Source organism: Drosophila eugracilis, unplaced genomic scaffold (genome assembly GCF_018153835.1).
Source record: "Drosophila eugracilis isolate 14026-0451.02 unplaced genomic scaffold, ASM1815383v1 contig_367, whole genome shotgun sequence".
Taxonomy (NCBI): domain Eukaryota; kingdom Metazoa; phylum Arthropoda; class Insecta; order Diptera; family Drosophilidae; genus Drosophila; species Drosophila eugracilis.
The window spans coordinates 13,757-33,040 of record NW_024573224.1 but is presented as its reverse complement, the minus strand read 5'-3'; the positions used below and the strand labels follow the sequence as shown (position 1 = coordinate 33,040).

Sequence of the window (19,284 nt, the reverse complement as noted above, 5' to 3'; positions counted from 1 at the left end):
AAGTCGAATGTTAAACAACAAAAGTTAAGCACAAATAACGGTCTTTTTAGTTAACTTTTTCAGACAGGAACTCAAGGTTAATACTATATAGTATAGATATATACACAAACTGCACTCTATTATTCCAACAGTTGTGCCAAATGCATTGGCGTTCTGAGCAAACAAAACAATAACTGCCATGAATCGGGAAAATTGCGCAAATTAATGAATCAGGCCGCTGAGCGACTGTCAAAGCACAATGGAAAATTCAAAGTAAAAAATCAGCTGATATTGAAGTACTCAACAAGACAAACAATTGGGTATATATCTAAGAAATCTTAATTGGTTTCGGATGTCGTCTATGATAAGGTTCTCTATAAGGTGTGTTCAAGTCAGGTGTCTGAGGGAACAACTTCTCTCCATTTTGATCAAAATTGTTAAGCCATTTCGTTCAGTTTTTTGATAAAAATTTTTAAAACTTTTTCGTTAGGCCTTTGAAATTTTTTCAAAATTCGGAAATACAACGGAAACCTTTGTCGGAGGACTGTCCTCTGTTTTGTAAATCGTTCATGTTCATGTTCCCCATTGTATTATAGATTTCGTTGCTATGCCTGCAATTCCAAGAAGGTAAGTCCTTAAAGATTTCAAATCTCAATCTCTTTACTAACCAAGTAATCTTCTCCAGGAACCACCAAAGTTCCGACGGGATCGTGGACCCTTCCTCTCCCAGCTGGACTACCAATCACGTCTTCAGTTCGAAACTCCAGCTCTGAAGGTACCCCTGACGAGTATAATATGCACCATTGGACCCTCATCTAACTGTCCGGAAGTTCTCCTGGAACTCATCCGTGCAGGTATGAGGGTAGTCCGTATCAACTTCTCTCACGGAAACCATGATTGTCATTGCCAGTATATTCAGGCGGCACGTAAAGCCATCTCTATGTATGTTGAGCAAACGGGTCTGCCCAGGACTTTGGCCATAGCTTTGGACACTAAAGGTCCGGAAATCAGAACGGGGAAGATCTCCGGTGATTGTGACATCCAACTTCAGGAAGGTGACCAAGTCATTTTGAGCACCAAAAAAGAGCTGAGGGAGAACTGCACCAAGGAGAAGGTCTACGTAGATAATCAGCAACTACCTGGCATTATTAAGCCAGGAAATCAAATCTTTCTGGATGAGGGTTTAATTTCCTTGGTGGTCCATGAATCCAAAGGCGAGGAGGTGATCTGTGAGGTACAAAGTGGTGGAGAACTAGGCTCCCACAAGGATGTCAATCTACCGGGTACCACGATAGATCTTCCCTCCATTACTGAACAGGATAAGTTAGACCTCAAGTTCGGAGCGGAACAGAAAGTGGATATGATCTTCGCGTCATTCATCCGCGATGCCAAGGCTGCGAACGAGGTCCGCCAGGCACTAGGATCGTCGGGTGATCACATCAAGATCATCTCAAAAATCGAAAATCAAAAGGGTCTTGCCAATATAGACGAGATAATCCGCGAATCCGATGGCATAATGATAGCTCGCGGCAATATGGGCATCGATATGCCAATAGAGGATGTGCCTCTTGCCCAGAAAACCATCGTGGCCAAATGCAACAAAGTGGGAAAACCGGTAATCTGTGCCGCCCACATGATGGATTCGATGAGGAACAAGCCGAGACCGTCACGTGCCGAAGTCTCGGATGTGGCCAATGCAATCTTGGATGGATTTGATGCCGTTATGTTGTCCGACGAAACTGCCAATGGCAAGTATCCGGTGGATTGTGTAAAGTCTATGGCCAGGATCTGTTCCAAAGTAGAGTCGGTTTTATGGTATGAAAGACTCCAGTTCAGCCTCAAGAATGAAATTCGGTCCTGTCCAGATTACATTTCATCGGTAACCTCGGCGATTGCGGAGACAGCCACGGTTATCCGAGCCCAGGCCATAGTGGTGGCTTGCCCGTGTTCCATAATTGCCCTGATGATCAGTAATATGAGACCACCCTGTCCCATTGTGATGCTCAGTGGCTGTCAATCCGAGTCCGCCCAATCCCTGATCTCTCGAGGGGTTCACCCAATCCTGGTTGAGGAAATGGTTAACGGCAGCTTGAACTTTCGTTGCATCATGCAATCTGGCCTAAAGCTAATGAGCAAATTGGACATCCTAGAACCCGGTGAACAGGGAACGGTGGTACTAGTCAATGCCATGTCGGCAGAAAACATAACCTTCCGGCTAGATTCCTATCGACAACAGACTAAAGCTGAGCGAGATGAAGAGGAACGCTGTCGGAAATTGGCCTTTGAGCAGCGGTGCAAGGAGAAAGCTCAAAAAGAGTCTTGCCAAGAGCCCAAAGAGCCGGAAGAATGTGTGAAGAAGTGTGAGCCTACCGTAAAATGTTCCAAGCCGGAAGAAAAACCAAAAGTCTGCCCTAAGAAAGAATGTCTCAAAAAGCACAATAAAGAATCAAACTGCTTGAAAGTTATAGAAGAAAGCCGTGCTCGAGAAGAAGCTAAGAAGAAACGAAGAGACGCATCTAAAAACGCAAAATCCTTTCCGACAAACTGCATGAAATCCATGGAAAATAAATGTCCTAAAAAGGAGGAAGAAGCCTCAAAATGCTCGCGGCTTGAAAACCAAAAACAAACCAAAGCTGAAAATAAATGTGAAAAACAATCTGAAATACCGGAAGACAGCTGTGAAAAGTGCGAGATGGAAGAAAAGACCATTGCCTGCCCAAAGAAAGAATGTCCTACACAGGACACTGAATCCTTGATATGCCTAAAGCTGAAAAAAGAAAGGCAAGCGCAACAGGAAGCTGAACGGAAGCGGAGAGAAAAATCTAGAAAGAGAGAAGAGACCCTTAGAAACCGCCAGGCGAAAGAACGGAAACTAGCAGAAAAGTGTATGAAACCGAAAAAAAAGAAATGTCCCAAAAAGGACGAGGAGGATGAGGTCTCAAAGTGCTTGAATCTAAATGTACAAGCACAGAAGAAACAGAAAGCTGAGAAGGACCAAAAGTGTGAGTCTGAAAGTGCAAAAAATAGCTGTGCGGAAAAAGAAAAGCCAAGTGTTGGCCCAAAGAGAGAATGTCCTAAGGACATTTTAGCCTTGAAATGCTTGCAGCTAAAATGTGAAAGAGAGGCGAAACTAAAAGCTGAAAAGAAACGAATAGAAGAATCTAAAAAGTGTCAGAAAAATAAAAACACGAAGAAGTGCATTTTAACTGAAGTCCGTGTAAAATCGGGAGAAAACCCAATTGTCTATCCGAAGTGGGAATGTCCCAAGAAAGACAACAAAGCTGAGTTAGCCGCTAGGAAGAAACAGAGAGAAGAATGTGCAAGACCCTGCGAAGTGAAACGCAAAGAATGCAAGACCCTAAAATTGGAAAACTGCAAGCTAAGAAAACCCGAAAAGACACTAAAACTGGTGAACTGCAAGCAGCTGTGTAAAAATACTAAAAAGGTGTGTTTAAAGTACGATGTGAGTAAGAAGATACAATTGTATCTATGTCAAGGATAGAATCATTGCCGTAAGAACATTCTCTATTGATTTATCAGATATTTATTAAGGCGTGTTCGAAACATTAATCATACATAAAAAAGTGAAGGGGGTTAAAAAGTGAGTTTAGTTTAATTTTAGAAAATTCATTAGGCTTAAGAGCTAAAAATATAATCATAGTGTTTAATAGAGAATAGTAAAAATCTCGAAAGCCATAGGAAAACGTTTCCCATTAGTTTTGCTCTCCATTTTGTTTCTCTCTGCTCTTTTTTTTTTATTTCCAGATAAAGCAATTAGCAAACGAAAAGAAAACAAAAGTCCAAACCCAAATGGAAAAATAAAAATAAAACAGCAAAAAAAGAAAGGCAACCAATGGGGTTGAGAACTTAATTAGCTAACATACGTTAAAGTTCTGTTTTTGTTTTTTAATTTAACTGGAAATATGAAATAAACAAAGCTTTTGACGACAAATTTCACCAAGCACAATAAAATAGAGGTTTAAAAAAGAGACTTAAATCAAACAATAACATAGGAAAAAGCATACAAAACGCAGCCAAAAAACAATTAAAAATGCCAACAGAGCAGTGCAAAAGTCAATCAAAGAAGCCAAAGGCACACAGATACTATATACTAGTACCCATACAAAGTGGGAATACAATAATAATTGCTATATGGCAAACCGACTTAGTTCGGGGGAAGTTAAACTGAAAAACCCGCATGGAAATGCCTGAAGTTGTATAATATATATATGCAGAGATACTCGTATATAGCTACCCAGAGAGGGGTGTGCTTTCAAGCGAGTCAAGACCGTGCATAATCAATCCGAAATGAATGACACAAGTGAGTCAAGTAGAACTCTACGGCTAGGAATAATAACAGTCTCTTAAGATCTCTTAAATGTGGTACCAAGTCGTTGGCTTGCATACAAATTACCATCTTGTAACAATTAAAAATTAATCACTAGTTAGTTATCTTCTTAATTAACAAGATAAACATGGTGAGTAGGGAAAGAGGAATGGCAGCGTTGTGTCTTGGTCATTTTCAAGCTAGTCTATGTAATTAGCTGAGTAAACGCCCAAGGTTATGAGAGGGGGGGTTAGAGGGTGCACTTAGAGGGTTGAGTAAAGAAAAATTGCAGTGCAAATATGCAGGCAGGCAGGCAGGCATGGATTGGGATTGGGATTGGGGTGGTAGTGGGTTCATGGGATCATTAAATAATTCGTGTTGGGCAAGGTTATTAGCGGAATGCGGGTGTATAAAAGGTGGATGAACTCAGAATGAAAACTTTCAAGTATAGGAACTATTGTTTATGATTGTTAAAAACAAACGATTGACAAGATAAATGTTTATAAAAATGAAATATATATTTTTAGAGTATATATAGTATAGTCATGCTAGTATATCTCCTAAATTGACAACTATAAATGCCAGATTTCCCTTTTTATAAGTTTTCTTTCATACATAAATAAAATTTTCAATGAGAATTGTGATTTCAAAGGTTAATATTGATGCAATATTGAAGAAGTTGTTAAGTTAAGTTACTTATAAAACCAAATACTAGACATATAGTGTAATCCCTAACTTTATTATTCACATTTTATTATGTTGTCACAACAGTTCTTCCTAGTAAATGTCTTATTCATAAATAAGGTTGACGCATTAGTAGTAGTATCGTTTCCGTAACTATTTTTGCTTTTTGCTTTATAGAGTTTTTCATTAAGCCGGGAATTCCCTTTTTTCTAAAAAGCTCCCATACACCTTCTCAAAGCCCATTTATCACCCAACCATCTCAAAACCCAAACCAATCGATTATAAAATCGGATTTTAGCTTCCGCTTCCAGTAGAGTATTAAGAAAGCTAACATAGAAGGAATTCAATTTATCAAAAAGTATTTAGGTTATATGAACTAGATGATAGGCTTGGAGATACGCACCATTTATCTAGTTAAATCTCATTTAAAACAGGTCTCGGCTAGAATGTAGAAATCGCTGTACAGCATGCCTGTTGGTCGGTTGTCCGAAAATGAAAATTGATTAATCCAAATGAATGCGCTGCGTTGTCTAAGTGGGTTTATGTTGGGTTTAATTCAGTGATATATAATTTTGATTTCTCTGATATGTCACAAGTCACTTTTCATTTCATTTTTTTTGCCAACACACGAAGATAATTTATTTTTCTTTTTTTTTTTTTGATTTTGCTATGGGGGACTTTCGGGTTGTTGCGTTAAAAATTTCACTTTTAGTGCCGGGGTTTCGTAATACCTGGGCGTAAAAACTAGATATCTTTGTATATTTATATATTGATATTATTTAGTATGCAAAAAGAGAGTCGAATCTCTTGGTTAGCGAGTTTAGAGCGAGCGACTTAAATGATTCCGATCCGAAAATGTAGAACGCGATCGAAAAGCGCGTCTTCGCAGCACACACAAATATACTACAGTAAACAACGACACTCGAAGCACTCGCGTTGAGAAATATAAAGGTTGTGATGTGATTCAGCTCCCCGGAGATCAGATGACGCAGAATCTGCTCTTTGTTTGGGGCCCTTGAAAGCACTCGTTCTTTCTTTGCTTTTTTATCTTTTTTTTGTGGATTTTCGTGTATATATTTGCTTACAAAATATTGACACACGTGTGTGCTAGGCGGCAGAAGAATATTTATATATACGTGTATCTTGCAGATACAATTTCAGTACTAGATATGACGAAAAAAATAATCCAACAAAGCGGTAACGCGTTGTACGCGGCTCTGCAATTGAAATGAAAATAAAGTCAGCGAGAGACCAACAGCTGCTAGTCGATGGCTGAGTTTTGCTGAATAAGATACTTTTAGAGAGAGAGAAAGAGAGATTGAGAGAGAGAGCAGTAGTGAGCAAGAGTGAGACTCTCTAGCGGCTAACTGCTAGCCCTGACAGCTGCTAGCTCTCGTTTGCCATGAGTCATATGAGCGCTGAGTGAAAAACACAAAAGAAACTTGGTCTTACTTGGGTTTCCAGTTGAGTTTTTATAGGAATTTGGTTTTAAAATTCATATTTTCTTAAATATAATCATAAATATATAGAAATAATATACAGAAAAGTATCTTTAGACTATTATTTCTTGACAAACCAAAACCTTTTCCTGTTAATTATCATTTTGAGTGAGTAATTCTCATTCAGCCGGCTGAATAAAGAGCACTCAAACCCGTAGAGTTAGTATGTAAAACTCCAAAGAGAAAGAGCATTTTCAGGCACTTAAGAGCATTATCTCATATCAATATACAAACTGCATCTGCTGCATCATCATTTTCGGCTTCTTATTTTTGAGGATCCTATCATCACGAAGGTTATTTTTCCACGCGCTCTTGTTTTTATTTGTTTACGCACTCTGTTTGTTAGGTGCGTTTAATTTCTAGGTAAACAATCGGCACTTAGGGCGCCCGCTTAGATGTAATCAATTACAGATAATTAAGACAGAACTCCACGAGGAGTATAAAAGAAATAAAGAAATCAGAAGAATGCAAGCGTGTAAAGTGTGGCAAAGGGTAATGCACTGGGCCAAAGACACAGAGCAGACATCAGACATCAACATTGGACAGCAAAAACATTGTTAGAATGGTTATCTAAGGATAAGACTAGAAGATACTTAGTACTCAGAACTTATTGTATTCATTGTAGAAAGAATGACGATTACGAAAGGATTATATTTTGACTATAAGATTCTTTATAGAATCAGATTCAGAATCAGATTCTGAAGTTAGGAAACCGTTTTTCTGCTATATTTATAAGAAAGTTAAGCATCTTTATGTTTTACAACCACTATATATATCCCCTTACTTAGACATCCCAACTAATATCTAGTACACCCAACTAACTAGGAATACCCTGTATAACAACCGAGCACAACTCATTAGTTTTTATTATGGTTGTGTTGCCATTGGTGTTGATGTTGCAGTGCCATATGAAGTAGAGGAAAAGCCGCCATGGACAAGTACAGTAAAAGACCAAAGCGGGGAGACAACGCTCGAGTGACCCACTGTCCAAGTGGACGGCCTTTCTTATCTATCTTGGCTACATCTCTCTCTCTCTCCCTGTCTCTCTTTTCTCTCTCTCTGACTACTTAATTACACGCCAAGGAGTTGAGGCAGAAAGAGAGCTAAGAATAAAACTAATATCATAGTATATGGTTTAGGAGGAGGCACTCCACTCTACTCCGTTTGGGGTGCGAGTGGGACACATGAAGGGCAAAACAACGAGTTGCCATGGAACCAAAGCAAAAGGTTTAATCAATGACCCCCTCGAGCTCTTCAAAAGGAAAACAACTTGAGTTTGAGTTTTCGGTTATTTATGGAAATTGATAAGACAAATCGTATGGTTAAACCATTGGTTTTACGACCTTTCCATTTCTATTAACATTTCCCATTTTCCTTTTTAAGTGCCTTGCTATGGCTACCAGTATATCTATTCCTTATTCCTATATCTTAACATATATATATATTTTTTTATGAACAGAGATAATAGATATGGTATGTTATGTTTAATAAATCCATGAGGTCTATAAAATGTGTGAAGAGATTGCGCTGGAATCATTTTTCAACAAACAAGTTTGGGAAAATGATAAGAAAACCGAGATTTATACAAATAATCACAGAGAAAACTCAATAGCTAAGTTCATAAACAATTCAGGAATTTACATTTAAAAAGTAAAGATAAACTTTTAACTTAACACTTTTCAATGTTAAAAATGACAATCTATCTAGTTAATTCGAGTGCGGTAAAATTCCATCATAGATCAACATTTTTCTACCTAAATAATTAATTTAGCTGGGGGTTTTAGTATGTAGGTGCCATAAGTTGATAAGAGCTGTATTATTGCTTATCAATTTGCCATGTATGGGTGTGTGCGAGAGTCGCTATAAAAGCATTTCAACTAACTCGATTCAATTCAGTTTGCAAACGTTAGCTGACCGAGTAGTTTTCAACGGTTAAATAATTAATCTCAAAGGTGAGAAGCGACAAAAAAGAGAGAGTGTCACTTTGAAGTGCAATTAAATTCCGTAACTTGTATATAGAAACTTAATTATTATATACAATTCGTGATTGTTTATTTAATTATCAGCTGTGTAGCGTCGAACACAAAAAAAAATAATTGAAGAAAATTAAAAATCGTGATTATAATATTCTCATTTTCAGATGTCATACAAGGTTGAAGCTCTTCCCGATTCCTATGCCGATCTGGGCGAGGGACCCCACTGGGATGTGGACCGTCAGAGTCTGTACTACGTAGACCTCGAATCAGCCGGCATTAATCGCTACGATTATAAGCAGAACAAGGTATACAAGGCGAAAATCGAGGGCGAGACATTTGCCTCCTTCATTCTGCCAATTGAGAACAAACCCCAGGAGTTTGCTGTGGGTTGCGCTCGTCGCGTTGCCATCGTCCAGTGGGATGGAGTTTCCGCGGTGGCCAAGGTCGTTTGCACACTCTTTGAAGTTCAACCGGATTGGAAGGACAACCGTATTAATGATGCCAAAACCGATCCCAATGGACGTTTCTATGGTGGCACCATGATCACTACTGGTGACATCTTCACTCAATGGGTGGGTGAACTCTATAGCTGGCAGGCTGGAGGACAGCCTAAGGTCATTAGGACCAAGGTGGGCATCTCCAATGGTCTTGCCTGGGATGTCAAGGCCAAGAAATTCTACTTCATCGACACTAACAACCATGAAGTGGTAGCCTATGACTACAATCAAAGCACTGGAGCCGTGTGCAACCCAAAGGTCATCTTTGATCTAAGGAAAATCCGCCCTGAGGGTCCATTATTCCCCGATGGCATGACCGTGGATACCGATGGTAATATCTATGTGGCCACGTTTAACGGTGGAACCATCTTTAAGGTTAATCCAAAGTGAGTTTATGGTTAAATTTTCAAGTTCAAATTATTAATTGCTCTTTTTCTTTGATGAAGTACTGGCAAGATCCTGCTTGAGATCAAAATTCCCACCACTCAAATCACCTCGGTGGCCTTTGGTGGCCCAAACTTGGATATTCTGTATGTGACAACGGCGAACAAGTTCGACCAACCGAAGCCAGCTGGCACCACTTACCAGGTCACTGGTCTCAATGCCAAGGGCTATGCCGGCGTCAATTTGAAGATCTAGATTTTAGAGTACTTGTATAATAGCAATTAATTAAATGAGCAAGTAGTGTTTACTTGTGTATTGAATACGTACGAGTTTGCATTTGTATTTGTAAAGTAAAACTATATAAATCTGTAAAGATTACTAAGTAAAGATAAATCTATAAAACATCTAGTAGATCTATAATCCCCAATTTATCCCCAAGTTAATATATACAAATATGCATTAAAATTCCAAAAATAAATACAAAAAATATATATAAAAAGAAACTGATTGCTGTTTGCCCTTGGTGGATGTGAAACAATCCATCCAGTTCCAAGCGAGATAAGTGAGAACCGAACCACTTCATAAAGTCAATGGATTGTTGTGAAATTGATTTATAGCAAAGCTACGCCCTTGGTCTTATATTTGTAGGGCAAACGCTTCCGATTAAATTGGTATTGCAATGATATTTAGTTATAAACAAACACTAAAGTACTCTCCAGCGAGATATTACTACTTAATTGGGCAAATAGATAGGAGGCAGAAGATAGGTTTTAGGGGGCTCGTACTTCATGGTTTTTATTAGTTTGGATGTTGACGTTTCTGTGGAAGATTTTCGAGATCTAATCTTATCTTGATTAAACTGCAAATCATTTAGTTCCATATATCACTCCATTCACTTCAATCATATTTACTTTTCCATGAAATAAAAATGACTTTCGTTATCCTTATCCTTTTGGGAAATTTCGATAAAAGTTTGCATTGTGCCATAGAAAGTATTTTTACCCTCAGAACCATTCTTTCTAAACATTTGTTTTACTTTATCTTATCGCTGTTTGCATTTTCCAGATAGCCAAATTACCTGTAATTACTTAATTAAGCTAGCTTTGAATATAAATGTCATGAATATGCAGAAAAAGCCAATAAAAATGGCAAAATATGTCCCGCAAAATCAAAACATTTCCAATAAACAACAATCAATTGCTGCAAATACATGTCGTCCCAATAAATAAAATATATGAAAAGCAATTGAAAGAGAGCACAATATTGATTGTAAGTGAAATGTAAACTGTGGATGGTAGAAATTTGTGATGGGACACAAGGAGGTCCCAAAAGGCAAGTCCAATAAAAAACATATTTTCTACAGAAATGGACAGAAGAATGAAGGGCACGGGAGATGAGAGATCGTTTCGACAATTGTTTGCGCTGCACCCAGAAAACAATTGTCCCACAATATGTATAAGTAATAAAAGATACATTTATCCAGATACAGATACCATAACCATATGAGCATTGTTTAACAACACGAGAATGCCACACAGACTGATACAGGGATCCAAAAAGGCGAGCACATATGGCAGCAATAAACATCTAGAAAGACAAGAGAGAGATGAGGCTGAGAGCTGAAAACTGGGGACTGAAACCCTGCCACTTAAACCGCAATCAGAAACAAAATTGATTTAAATTTGAAAATGTAAACAACACCCGACAGAGAAAAGGGGGCTGATCTAACAGCAATGCAGCTTAATTGTATTATAACAACAACGGAGGCTGAAACTTCCAGTTCATGACCGACTGTGGTCACAGTGGGTCTGAAAAGTAAAGGCATAATTAATGCATTATTTTTACCTCTTAAGGCACCTTGAAAAGCTGAGGTTAAATATTGAAACAAGCAAGACAAAGGTTTCTCATGGTTTTAATAACATTTTTAAATTGAATTTTTAACTTAAATATCTTTATTTTCCACTTTTCAGTTATGTCCCAGTATTTATTAATTAAAAATCATTCAATGTTTCTCTAAAACTCATTTATTCTTATCACTGAGAATGTCAGAAGATTATATGATCCACTGTCTCTGGAAAATATCGCCCACCAACATTCCTATCATATCGAATGGGGCACGTCACATATGTATGATTACGCCACACCCACTAGACAGTTTTTTTTAGGGAAACCCACGTTAGAAAGCCAGTGGAAAGTGTCAAACAATCTGATCATCAAATTTAAAAAAGAAAGCATGAGAAATATACGTAAACAAAATATTTAAAATTCAAAGAAATTCCCCATTAAATAGAATAATAAAAATATATTGTTAGGTAGGCAATAAAAAAAGGTTTACAAGATATTACAACTATATGGAAATTAAATGATGTGAGCAAGTTTTATGTTCGGAAAAAAAGATTAACATGGCTTAGACAAGTCATTTTCTTTTCCAACATGTGACAAAAATGATAAATACTTATCAATTTTATGTTTCAATCAATTTATATCAATGATTAAGTTTTTGGTCATGTTTTCGTAATTTATGCATATTTTTGATATCTTATTAAAACAAATAAACCTTTGGAGGTCATAAAATATGTATTTGAGTTCAATTGTAAATATTTGTAAAACGTATTCAAGAGGAAATGCATCTCGGCACCCTTGATTAATCTCTAATTACAACTTTTTTGCATAATTTAAGGAAACTAACAATAGGATGTCTACCAGCATAGCTACAGATTTTTCCAGACCAGAAAAATAATGTGAAATAGCTTCGGGAAAAACCGAAAAGGCAAATAACAACAAAAAAAAAATACTAGCAAACATTTTTCGGGAGCTTTGTTGTCTGCTGCCTTTGCCGTCCGTTAATGAAGCTTATGAGCAGTGGCGCACAAGTCGCAACTCACTGAACTGCAACAAAAATAACAACCACAGGCACAAGTGAAGCGTTGCAGTGAGCAAAAGAGAGGGCAGACTGTAAAGTAAAGGTAGAAGAGAGAAAGAGAGAACGAACCGCAAGCGGGCGGGAACAAAAGGAGAGCTCTTCGCCAGTCAATGGCTGCACCTGTAACCACCTGCCCATACCGCCCAGGCCACCCCCTCTCGACCGCTGCCCCCTTTGTTCTCTCTTCCCTCTACCAAAGTGAGACAAAGCACAGTTACGCTCGGCTTTGGCGGTTGGCTCATTAATGTCTGACACGTTTGAGCGATCACCGCACTGCAGAAACTCGAAAAAATTTCTGATATAAATACAAAAACACAGCCGAAAAAAAACGCAGAGTAAACAATTTTTAAAAGCCGCTCATGATTAACATTAAAAACGCATTTTCAATGGATATCTGATTCTGCATGCACCGATTTCCGAGAGGAACAGACCAGTCAGATTTCGGTAGCCAAGCAGAACGTTTATAAATATATTACAGTAGATATCAGATATAAGAGATAACGGGGTGTGTTAAGAATAATGTATATATGTAGATAATGAATTCAGCAACAAGAATATACCTTCCTCACTATTAATAAAAGAAATAAGACTTTTTATGTCGATGTTTGCTTTTCTCCTCCCTTTTTATCTTAAAGTTTGATTATCATTTTTTTTATTATTAACTAGACAATAAGTTTAAAAACCTCTTCATTAAATTTAAGCCTAGGTTGCTTATAACCAGAGCTTACTGTTTAAGCAATGTATTGGGCGGGAATTATAAATTCTGAAATGACACGACCCAAGTTGCAAGTGCAGCGGAAGTGATCCATTACGCAAGTTCAGAACGGAAAGAGCGGGTGCGGTGGCTCGAAAACGAGACATGGAGAGATCAAGGTAGACAATGTTATTATAACCTTTATGTGTTTATTATAATTTTTCAGTTATATGTAAATTAATCCAAAGATCTGGAAACTACATATGTTAACTATAACTAATAGCACTTTTCTTGGTGTTTCATTAAAAGTTCTGGTTAACTGAGAAAATGTAAATTTTAAGTAATAATATGATTACTCATCGGAAAGACTGATCTTTTGAATGGACAAGTAAAAAATTCCACAAAAACCGCAACTTTGTATTTTTCCCTTTCAAATTCTTTAAAAATTCCTTTTTCTTGGCCATTAAAAACTTACCTTCTGGCTAAAAGCTGCTGCCTCCTTGGCCACGCCTACACCATCCGCTGAGTGGGCGTGCGTAGATGGGGAAGTCGCATAAACGAAAAGCGGCAGCGAACTAAAGTTCCGTTTGTCCTGAAAGCGGCGGCTAAAGAATAACGGTTTGTGGCACCCCGCTGCAGCGGCTAAGATTGTTGTTGCCTTAGTAACATTAGATTTTGCAGCTTCTTCATTCCTGTGCGTATGGGTTAATGTTGTTGTTGTTGCGGCTGCTTCAGTTGTTGTTGTTTTTGTTGGGGTCGCCATTGGCGTATCGCAATTTTCTCGTATTATTGCTGCTTCTTCTTCTTCGCTGCACGATGTTGTTGTTTGTGTTTTTGTTGTTGGCATGACTACATGTACTATAAATCGAATATAAATATATCGACGGAGGCGAAGGCGGGGGCGGTGCTGTGGGCGTGTCCCTGCAGCTGCTGGCGTCCTTTATTGTTGTTGTTCTTATAGTTGTTGTTGTTGTGCTTATTTAGGGCCTTATTATTATCCTCCTCCATTTTTTTGTTGGTAAAAATTCCGCGGAACTAAACCGCTTGGCAAATAGATTACTACCACTTGCACATTATCGCGTTTCTTTGTTTTTTGTATTTCCGTTAAGTGCAAAAATAAGGTAAAAATTCTTGGCCATACAAAAGTGTGAGTTTTGTGTAAAAATGCACAAAAAAAACGCACGAAGCCGATTGCGGGGGTGGGAGCGAGACGGCGATATACGAGCGAGTCCAAAGCGTCACAAAACGATTATAAACAAGCCAACGAACCAATGGAAACACTTGCACAACCCTAATTCAGCCTAAATACAAGCAAAACAGTCACTAATATTAAGTAAATTACTTAATTAACAAGCACTTTTTGTTTAAAATATTTTCAGACAGTGGTAGTTAGAGTTGGAACCCAAATCGATGTTTATGCGATACTACCGATAGTTTTCGGAAAGGTGGCAGTATCAATATTTCGCCATCAGCTCGATATTTTTACAGTTCTCACTAGTAAATGTTGTTTACACAGCAGTACTTCTGCCGCAGTTTGTGAAGCTAATGTATATATATATATACAAAAATTATTTAGTTATTAGTTAGTAGTATCAGAAATTAATATTCAATTTAATATAATTCCTGGAAAGTTAAGGAAAGAGCAAGCACGTCCAAGTAAATTCTGTTAATTCCAAAAAACGCCTTTAAAATCATAATCGTTGATTCCCTGGAACGATATTTTTAATATTATGGTATAGCTATTTTTTGAGATTCGTTCCCAAATCAATGACATGTTCAAAAACTGAAAATATGCACTATCGCTCTGTATATTACCATCTCACAGTTATCGAGCTACTATCGATAGATAAACAGTGCTAGTAAGTGCGGTAATTATCAGCCTTGCCAGATCGTTGAACAATATAAATTTAAATTTAAAAATTAACGATTTGACACTTATGCAACACAGTAGCTTGTCGAAGGTATTTCAATAAACCAGATCACCAACAGATAAAAATTCCTCAGTAAAAACATTCCGGCAGCTAGCAACACGTAGTGTGGTAACAAATCAACAAGCAAATTGCACAGTTTTATTCGCACGCACCAGCATAGATAGCCACAAGACACCTACTTGCTGCCGGTAATCGTACCCCTTCGAATTGAAACCAATAAAAGTGAGTATATTTCGATTTTGTTGAATAATTAAAAACTAATTAATTGATTTTCCCCCCACTATCAAAGGCGTTGCCACCTAATCGATCTGGCCATCCCGCATGAAAAGGTTATATGAACCGGTGATGTTCGTCTAGCTGGACTGCTCTATTTCGACCGCCGTTTTGCAACACCGCCAACAGACACACACACTATTCGTCTTGCTTGCACGCCCGGTTTGCCAAAGGGACAGTCATTCACTGCGGTCAGCTAAAGTACTATTATCTCACTTGCACGCGCGTTCAAAAGGCCCCGCATTGATTGGGAAAAAATAATCATCGCCGTAGTCTTCGTCGGGTCGCCGTTTTTACTCGCAGTGCGCTGGTGCTGCTTTATTTCGAGACAAGGGACACAATCGAGAGAGCCATATTTAAGCATCAAAGTTCTTGAGGCGCAACGCAGCTTTTGTGTTTCGTTTTCGTTCAATTCTAAGCGAGCAGGAGATATATTGAAAGAAAAATTCCCAATTCTGTGCAAAGAACAAAAGAAATACGCGAGACACCAACACCAGCAAACAACCATCCAACCAAACACACACACACACAACCCAGAAAATCAAATTTCAATCAGAAAATGGCGTTAAAAAGAATCAATAAGGTATGTGAAAAAAAAAACTAAAAACTCTACGAAACGGGTTTAAAAAAAAGAACATTTTGGTTTAAACTAAACACAAAGTAGAGACAAATGTGAGCAGACATAAAATTAGTACGGAAGCGAAAAATTTTATGCAAGAAATGTGAAACGTAGGTACACGACGGAAAAGTAAAAATCCACGAACGGCAAAACGAAAAGAAAGAAGCGTGCAAAAAAAGAGGCAAGGGGGAAAATAAGCTGTGGCGGCGTTAGCTTAATTAATAAGTTTCTAATTAGGAGATTAGAAATTTTTGAGGGTGGTGAAAAAGGGCTAAGGATGTGTGTGCGTGTGGTGGGCAAGGCAACGTGTGGTGCAGTCATCGTTTCCGTTACTTTTGCGAGTGTGTGTGTGCGATGCGTGTGCGTGAAAGTGCAATGCAAATGTGCATTGTTTGTGTGCGAGTGTATTTGTGCGTGTGCGTGTGTGCCGGGCACCTGGATGCATTTACATTAATGCAACTATACGGCGGAGTTTTCACAGCTCTACGGGCGCTGTTACCCAATACACGCTGTACACGGCACTCGCATACAGTCTCACTCTCACCTTACACATACACAGACGCACACACTGCCATCGCCGCAGAAAGATCCAGCAAAAAATAAAACAGCAAAAGCAAGAAGCGTATAAAATTAACCTAACCCTACTTTTTGCGCTGATAATTCAGAAATAGTGTTGCCCCAAGTATATATATGTATTGAAATATTTATATATATATTTAGGTGGTGTGGCTATAGTGTGCGTGCTTCGATAATTATTTTTAAAGTGCTTGCGCGTCGTTTGTCCTTGTCCAGTAATGCTTTTTAACCCCTAATAGTGTCAGAATATAGTATGTTCAAGGTTCATGGCGTAAAACCCTTGAAACTTCTTGAAAAAAAAAACATTAGTAATATCTTGTAGTTGTGGAAATTTTACTTGGCGAATTGGGAGCTTTTTTTTCGTTTGCAGCCGGTTATCATAGTCATACCCCACACACCAATACATCAGCAAATACAAAGTCTCGCCATCACTTGGCTATGGCCATTGCATGCCGTCTCGCTCAGACCTTGGCGCCTTCCCTTTGCCAGCGACAGCTGAGGCCGCACTCGGTCTCGCTTTAGCAATGGGGCAGAGCCAAAGAGAGCGCAAGTGTGTGCGTGATTAGTGTTGCAAAACACTCGAAAACCAAAAGGGGCCCCAAATAATTGGTTATAAATTATAATTAAGCATAATTTACATACAAAATGAGCGGTGAATGCGGAATTTGTACATTATCTATGCGTGTGTGTGAGCGTGAGAATAATTTAAAAGCCTTATGTGTGTGTATGTGTGAGGGGGGTCTGCTGACTGTCTCGACGTCGCAGTTGCCATAAAGGCAGCACTGCCGGCGTCGGCGTCATGGCCATTGAGTTTTTCCTCGTTTTTCATAGATTTCCTTCTATTGTAAACTATTCCTGCCTGAACGAAAACGAAATGGCACAAACCGGAAATAAAAGTATATTTTTTAGTAAAAATTTAACAAATCACGCACACCCCTTTTTGTGGCAAATTCTTCAAGGTTTTTTTAAGTTGGCCTCATTTACCAAAAAAAGAGAGCTAAAGAGCGAGAGAGAATAGTCGGCTTAAACGCGGATCAAGCTCTCTTGAAATAAATACTGAAAGAAATGAAGTTTCAAACATATATCAAATCTTTTAATACACATGTAGAATTTAAAAAAGAAAAAAAAAACATGTGACTCTTAAAGAAATATCCATCTGTTCTTCAAATTTAAAAAATAAAGTTTAGTTTGTGTTTATTCACCTGGTTGATCATAAAAACAATATTTCTCTCTCGTGTACATGTGTGCGTGTTTGTTTTTGGTTTTAGCTTTATTTGTTTTGTCTTTTATGAGTCATAACTGCTCTGACTTCAATCGAAAAGAAATGTTACAATTTCTTGTAATTTATTTTTGCTCAACAGGTACAATTCCCGGAATGATGAGTGAGTGAGATGGGGCGAAGAAACACGGCGTTTTTTCTACTTTTCGCGACGGCTATTTTTTGTTGTGTTCCACTCAAATTTTGGGGTGCCGTTACAAGTACACGCACACTCTGAAGCTCTAGGCTTCTTTTCCTCTCCATTCTTCTCATCTTGCTTTTCCCTTCACCCTCTGAGCTGTGCTCTTCTTTCGCAGCTCATCTTCATTATTCTTTTTTATATATATATTCCTTTATTTTTTTTTTTGCTTGGGGTTTACCTTTTACACCTTATTCTCTCTCCCCTTTTATGCTAGTATGTGAGTGTGTGGCAGCTGTGATAACTGAAGAAGCGGCAGAGAGAGAGGAGCCGCTCAGTGTGTGCGTACGAGTGCAACAGAGATGGAGCGAGTGGGCGAGGGGTGGGACTGAGGGAGACAGCGCCATTTGTGGTCGGGCCAACGAACTTGATTTTTCACGTCTCTCCCTCTCGCTCGCTCACGCTTTGAACGCAATTCTCGCATAAAAATGTTTGTTTTTGTATCCCCATATTTCTGTTTTTAAATTCTGCATTTTAAATTTTACATCATTTGCATGCCAAGCACACTCATCTACATATACACACGCACACACACCCTCCAAAGTGCAGGAGATATCGTTGCATTATAGACCAAAACAAAAGAACCGACAACCGGAAAACATAAACGACTTGCAATGAAATTCCATTTTTGACTATTTTCCCTTTGGAAACTCTTTTGAGTAGTTCCTGGGTGCTACAAAGGCGGCTTTTGTTACCTTTGTCACCACTAAATGGGTTTCAGATCATAATTAGAGATATTTTATATTTATTTCACCGAATCAGGCTAGTTAAATAAACTAAAAACGATAGATAAAGCATGTCTAAAACTCAGATCACTTGGTAAAAGAAATATGAAAAACGGTTCGTTCTCTTAATGAAAATAGGATTCTTATAAGATTTTATTATATATATATACTTAAAATTTAATCACTAATCTATAATTTCTTTTGTTTAATAGGAACTGCAAGATCTGGGCAGAGATCCACCTGCACAATGTTCAGCCGGTCCAGTTGGAGATGATTGTAAGTATGGTTAATGTTATTCACCATCACCATGATTTGCAATGAGTCAACTTTATGTTGTGGAGCTATGAGTTCAGTTTTGATTTCACCATAACTTGTGGGAGCTGAGAAAAGGCAGAAAACAAGATGGGGAAACATTTTTGAGTTGCCAAATTTGAGTCAAGTTTTTTTGGTATTAAAATCAAAATATTAGAAAGTCATTTTTAAATTATGGAAATAAGAAAATATGATTGGTACTTCTGATATTTTTTAAATTAATAAGAAACAACCACTCATGAAATTCAAAAGAAAAGTTTAGTCAGATTAATAAAAATTCAAAATTATCTTTTAAGGCTCCATAGAGATTGAAAAGACCCCGGCGCAGAAACAGCTAAGAGAAATTCAAATATTATCGATTGTATATTACCACGTCACAGATTTCAATCGTGACTAAGCAAAATATGTTTATATATTGTTTATTCACC

At 38.0% G+C, this 19,284-nt stretch overlaps 3 protein-coding genes and 1 long non-coding RNA gene across 9 annotated transcripts in view; 3 read left to right on the top strand and 1 right to left on the bottom strand.

The window, feature by feature from the left end:
* LOC108109136 (serine-rich adhesin for platelets) overlaps positions 1–14,402 on the bottom strand; it is a 58,418-nt gene extending 44,016 nt beyond the window's left edge. For 3 of the 6 annotated variants that reach the window (XM_017217537.2, XM_017217545.2, XM_017217582.2), the window contains exon 1: positions 13,439–14,401. In XM_017217537.2, the coding sequence (XP_017073026.1) occupies positions 13,439–13,810 (372 nt within the window). In that variant the 5' untranslated portion in view covers positions 13,811–14,401. Of the gene's footprint in view, positions 1–5,393; positions 7,439–13,438 lie in introns of those variants that run through there. The other 3 variants (XM_017217553.2, XM_017217564.2, XM_017217573.2) reach the window with 3 other exon arrangements.
* LOC108109183 lies at positions 487–5,386 on the top strand. The gene is made up of 2 exons (XM_017217618.2): positions 487–606; positions 665–5,386. The coding sequence occupies exon 2, from the start codon at positions 836–838 to the stop codon at positions 3,479–3,481; it is 2,646 nt and encodes an 881-aa protein (XP_017073107.2). The 5' UTR covers positions 487–606; positions 665–835; the 3' UTR covers positions 3,482–5,386.
* LOC108109192 (regucalcin) lies at positions 8,372–9,672 on the top strand. Its single transcript, XM_017217629.1, has 3 exons — positions 8,372–8,441; positions 8,630–9,348; positions 9,409–9,672. The coding sequence occupies exons 2-3, from the start codon at positions 8,630–8,632 to the stop codon at positions 9,599–9,601; spliced, it is 912 nt and encodes a 303-aa protein (XP_017073118.1). The 5' UTR covers positions 8,372–8,441; the 3' UTR covers positions 9,602–9,672.
* Positions 14,403–15,101: 699 nt separating the features above from the next.
* LOC121530171 lies at positions 15,102–18,846 on the top strand. Its single transcript, XR_005993846.1, has 3 exons — positions 15,102–15,116; positions 15,184–15,750; positions 18,757–18,846. It is a non-coding gene; the product is annotated as an uncharacterized LOC121530171 (long non-coding RNA).
* Positions 18,847–19,284: the final 438 nt, after the last annotated feature.

Excerpts from the sequence above, each read along its gene's own strand:
- LOC108109183 (XM_017217618.2), top strand. The coding sequence starts at position 836 with ATGAGGGTAGTCCGTATCAACTTCTCTCACGGAAACCATGATTGTCAT.
- LOC108109192 (XM_017217629.1), top strand. The coding sequence starts at position 8,630 with ATGTCATACAAGGTTGAAGCTCTTCCCGATTCCTATGCCGATCTGGGC. Across the intron at positions 9,349-9,408 it reads ATCTTTAAGGTTAATCCAAA|TACTGGCAAGATCCTGCTTG; the intron begins GTGAGTTTATGG and ends TCTTTGATGAAG.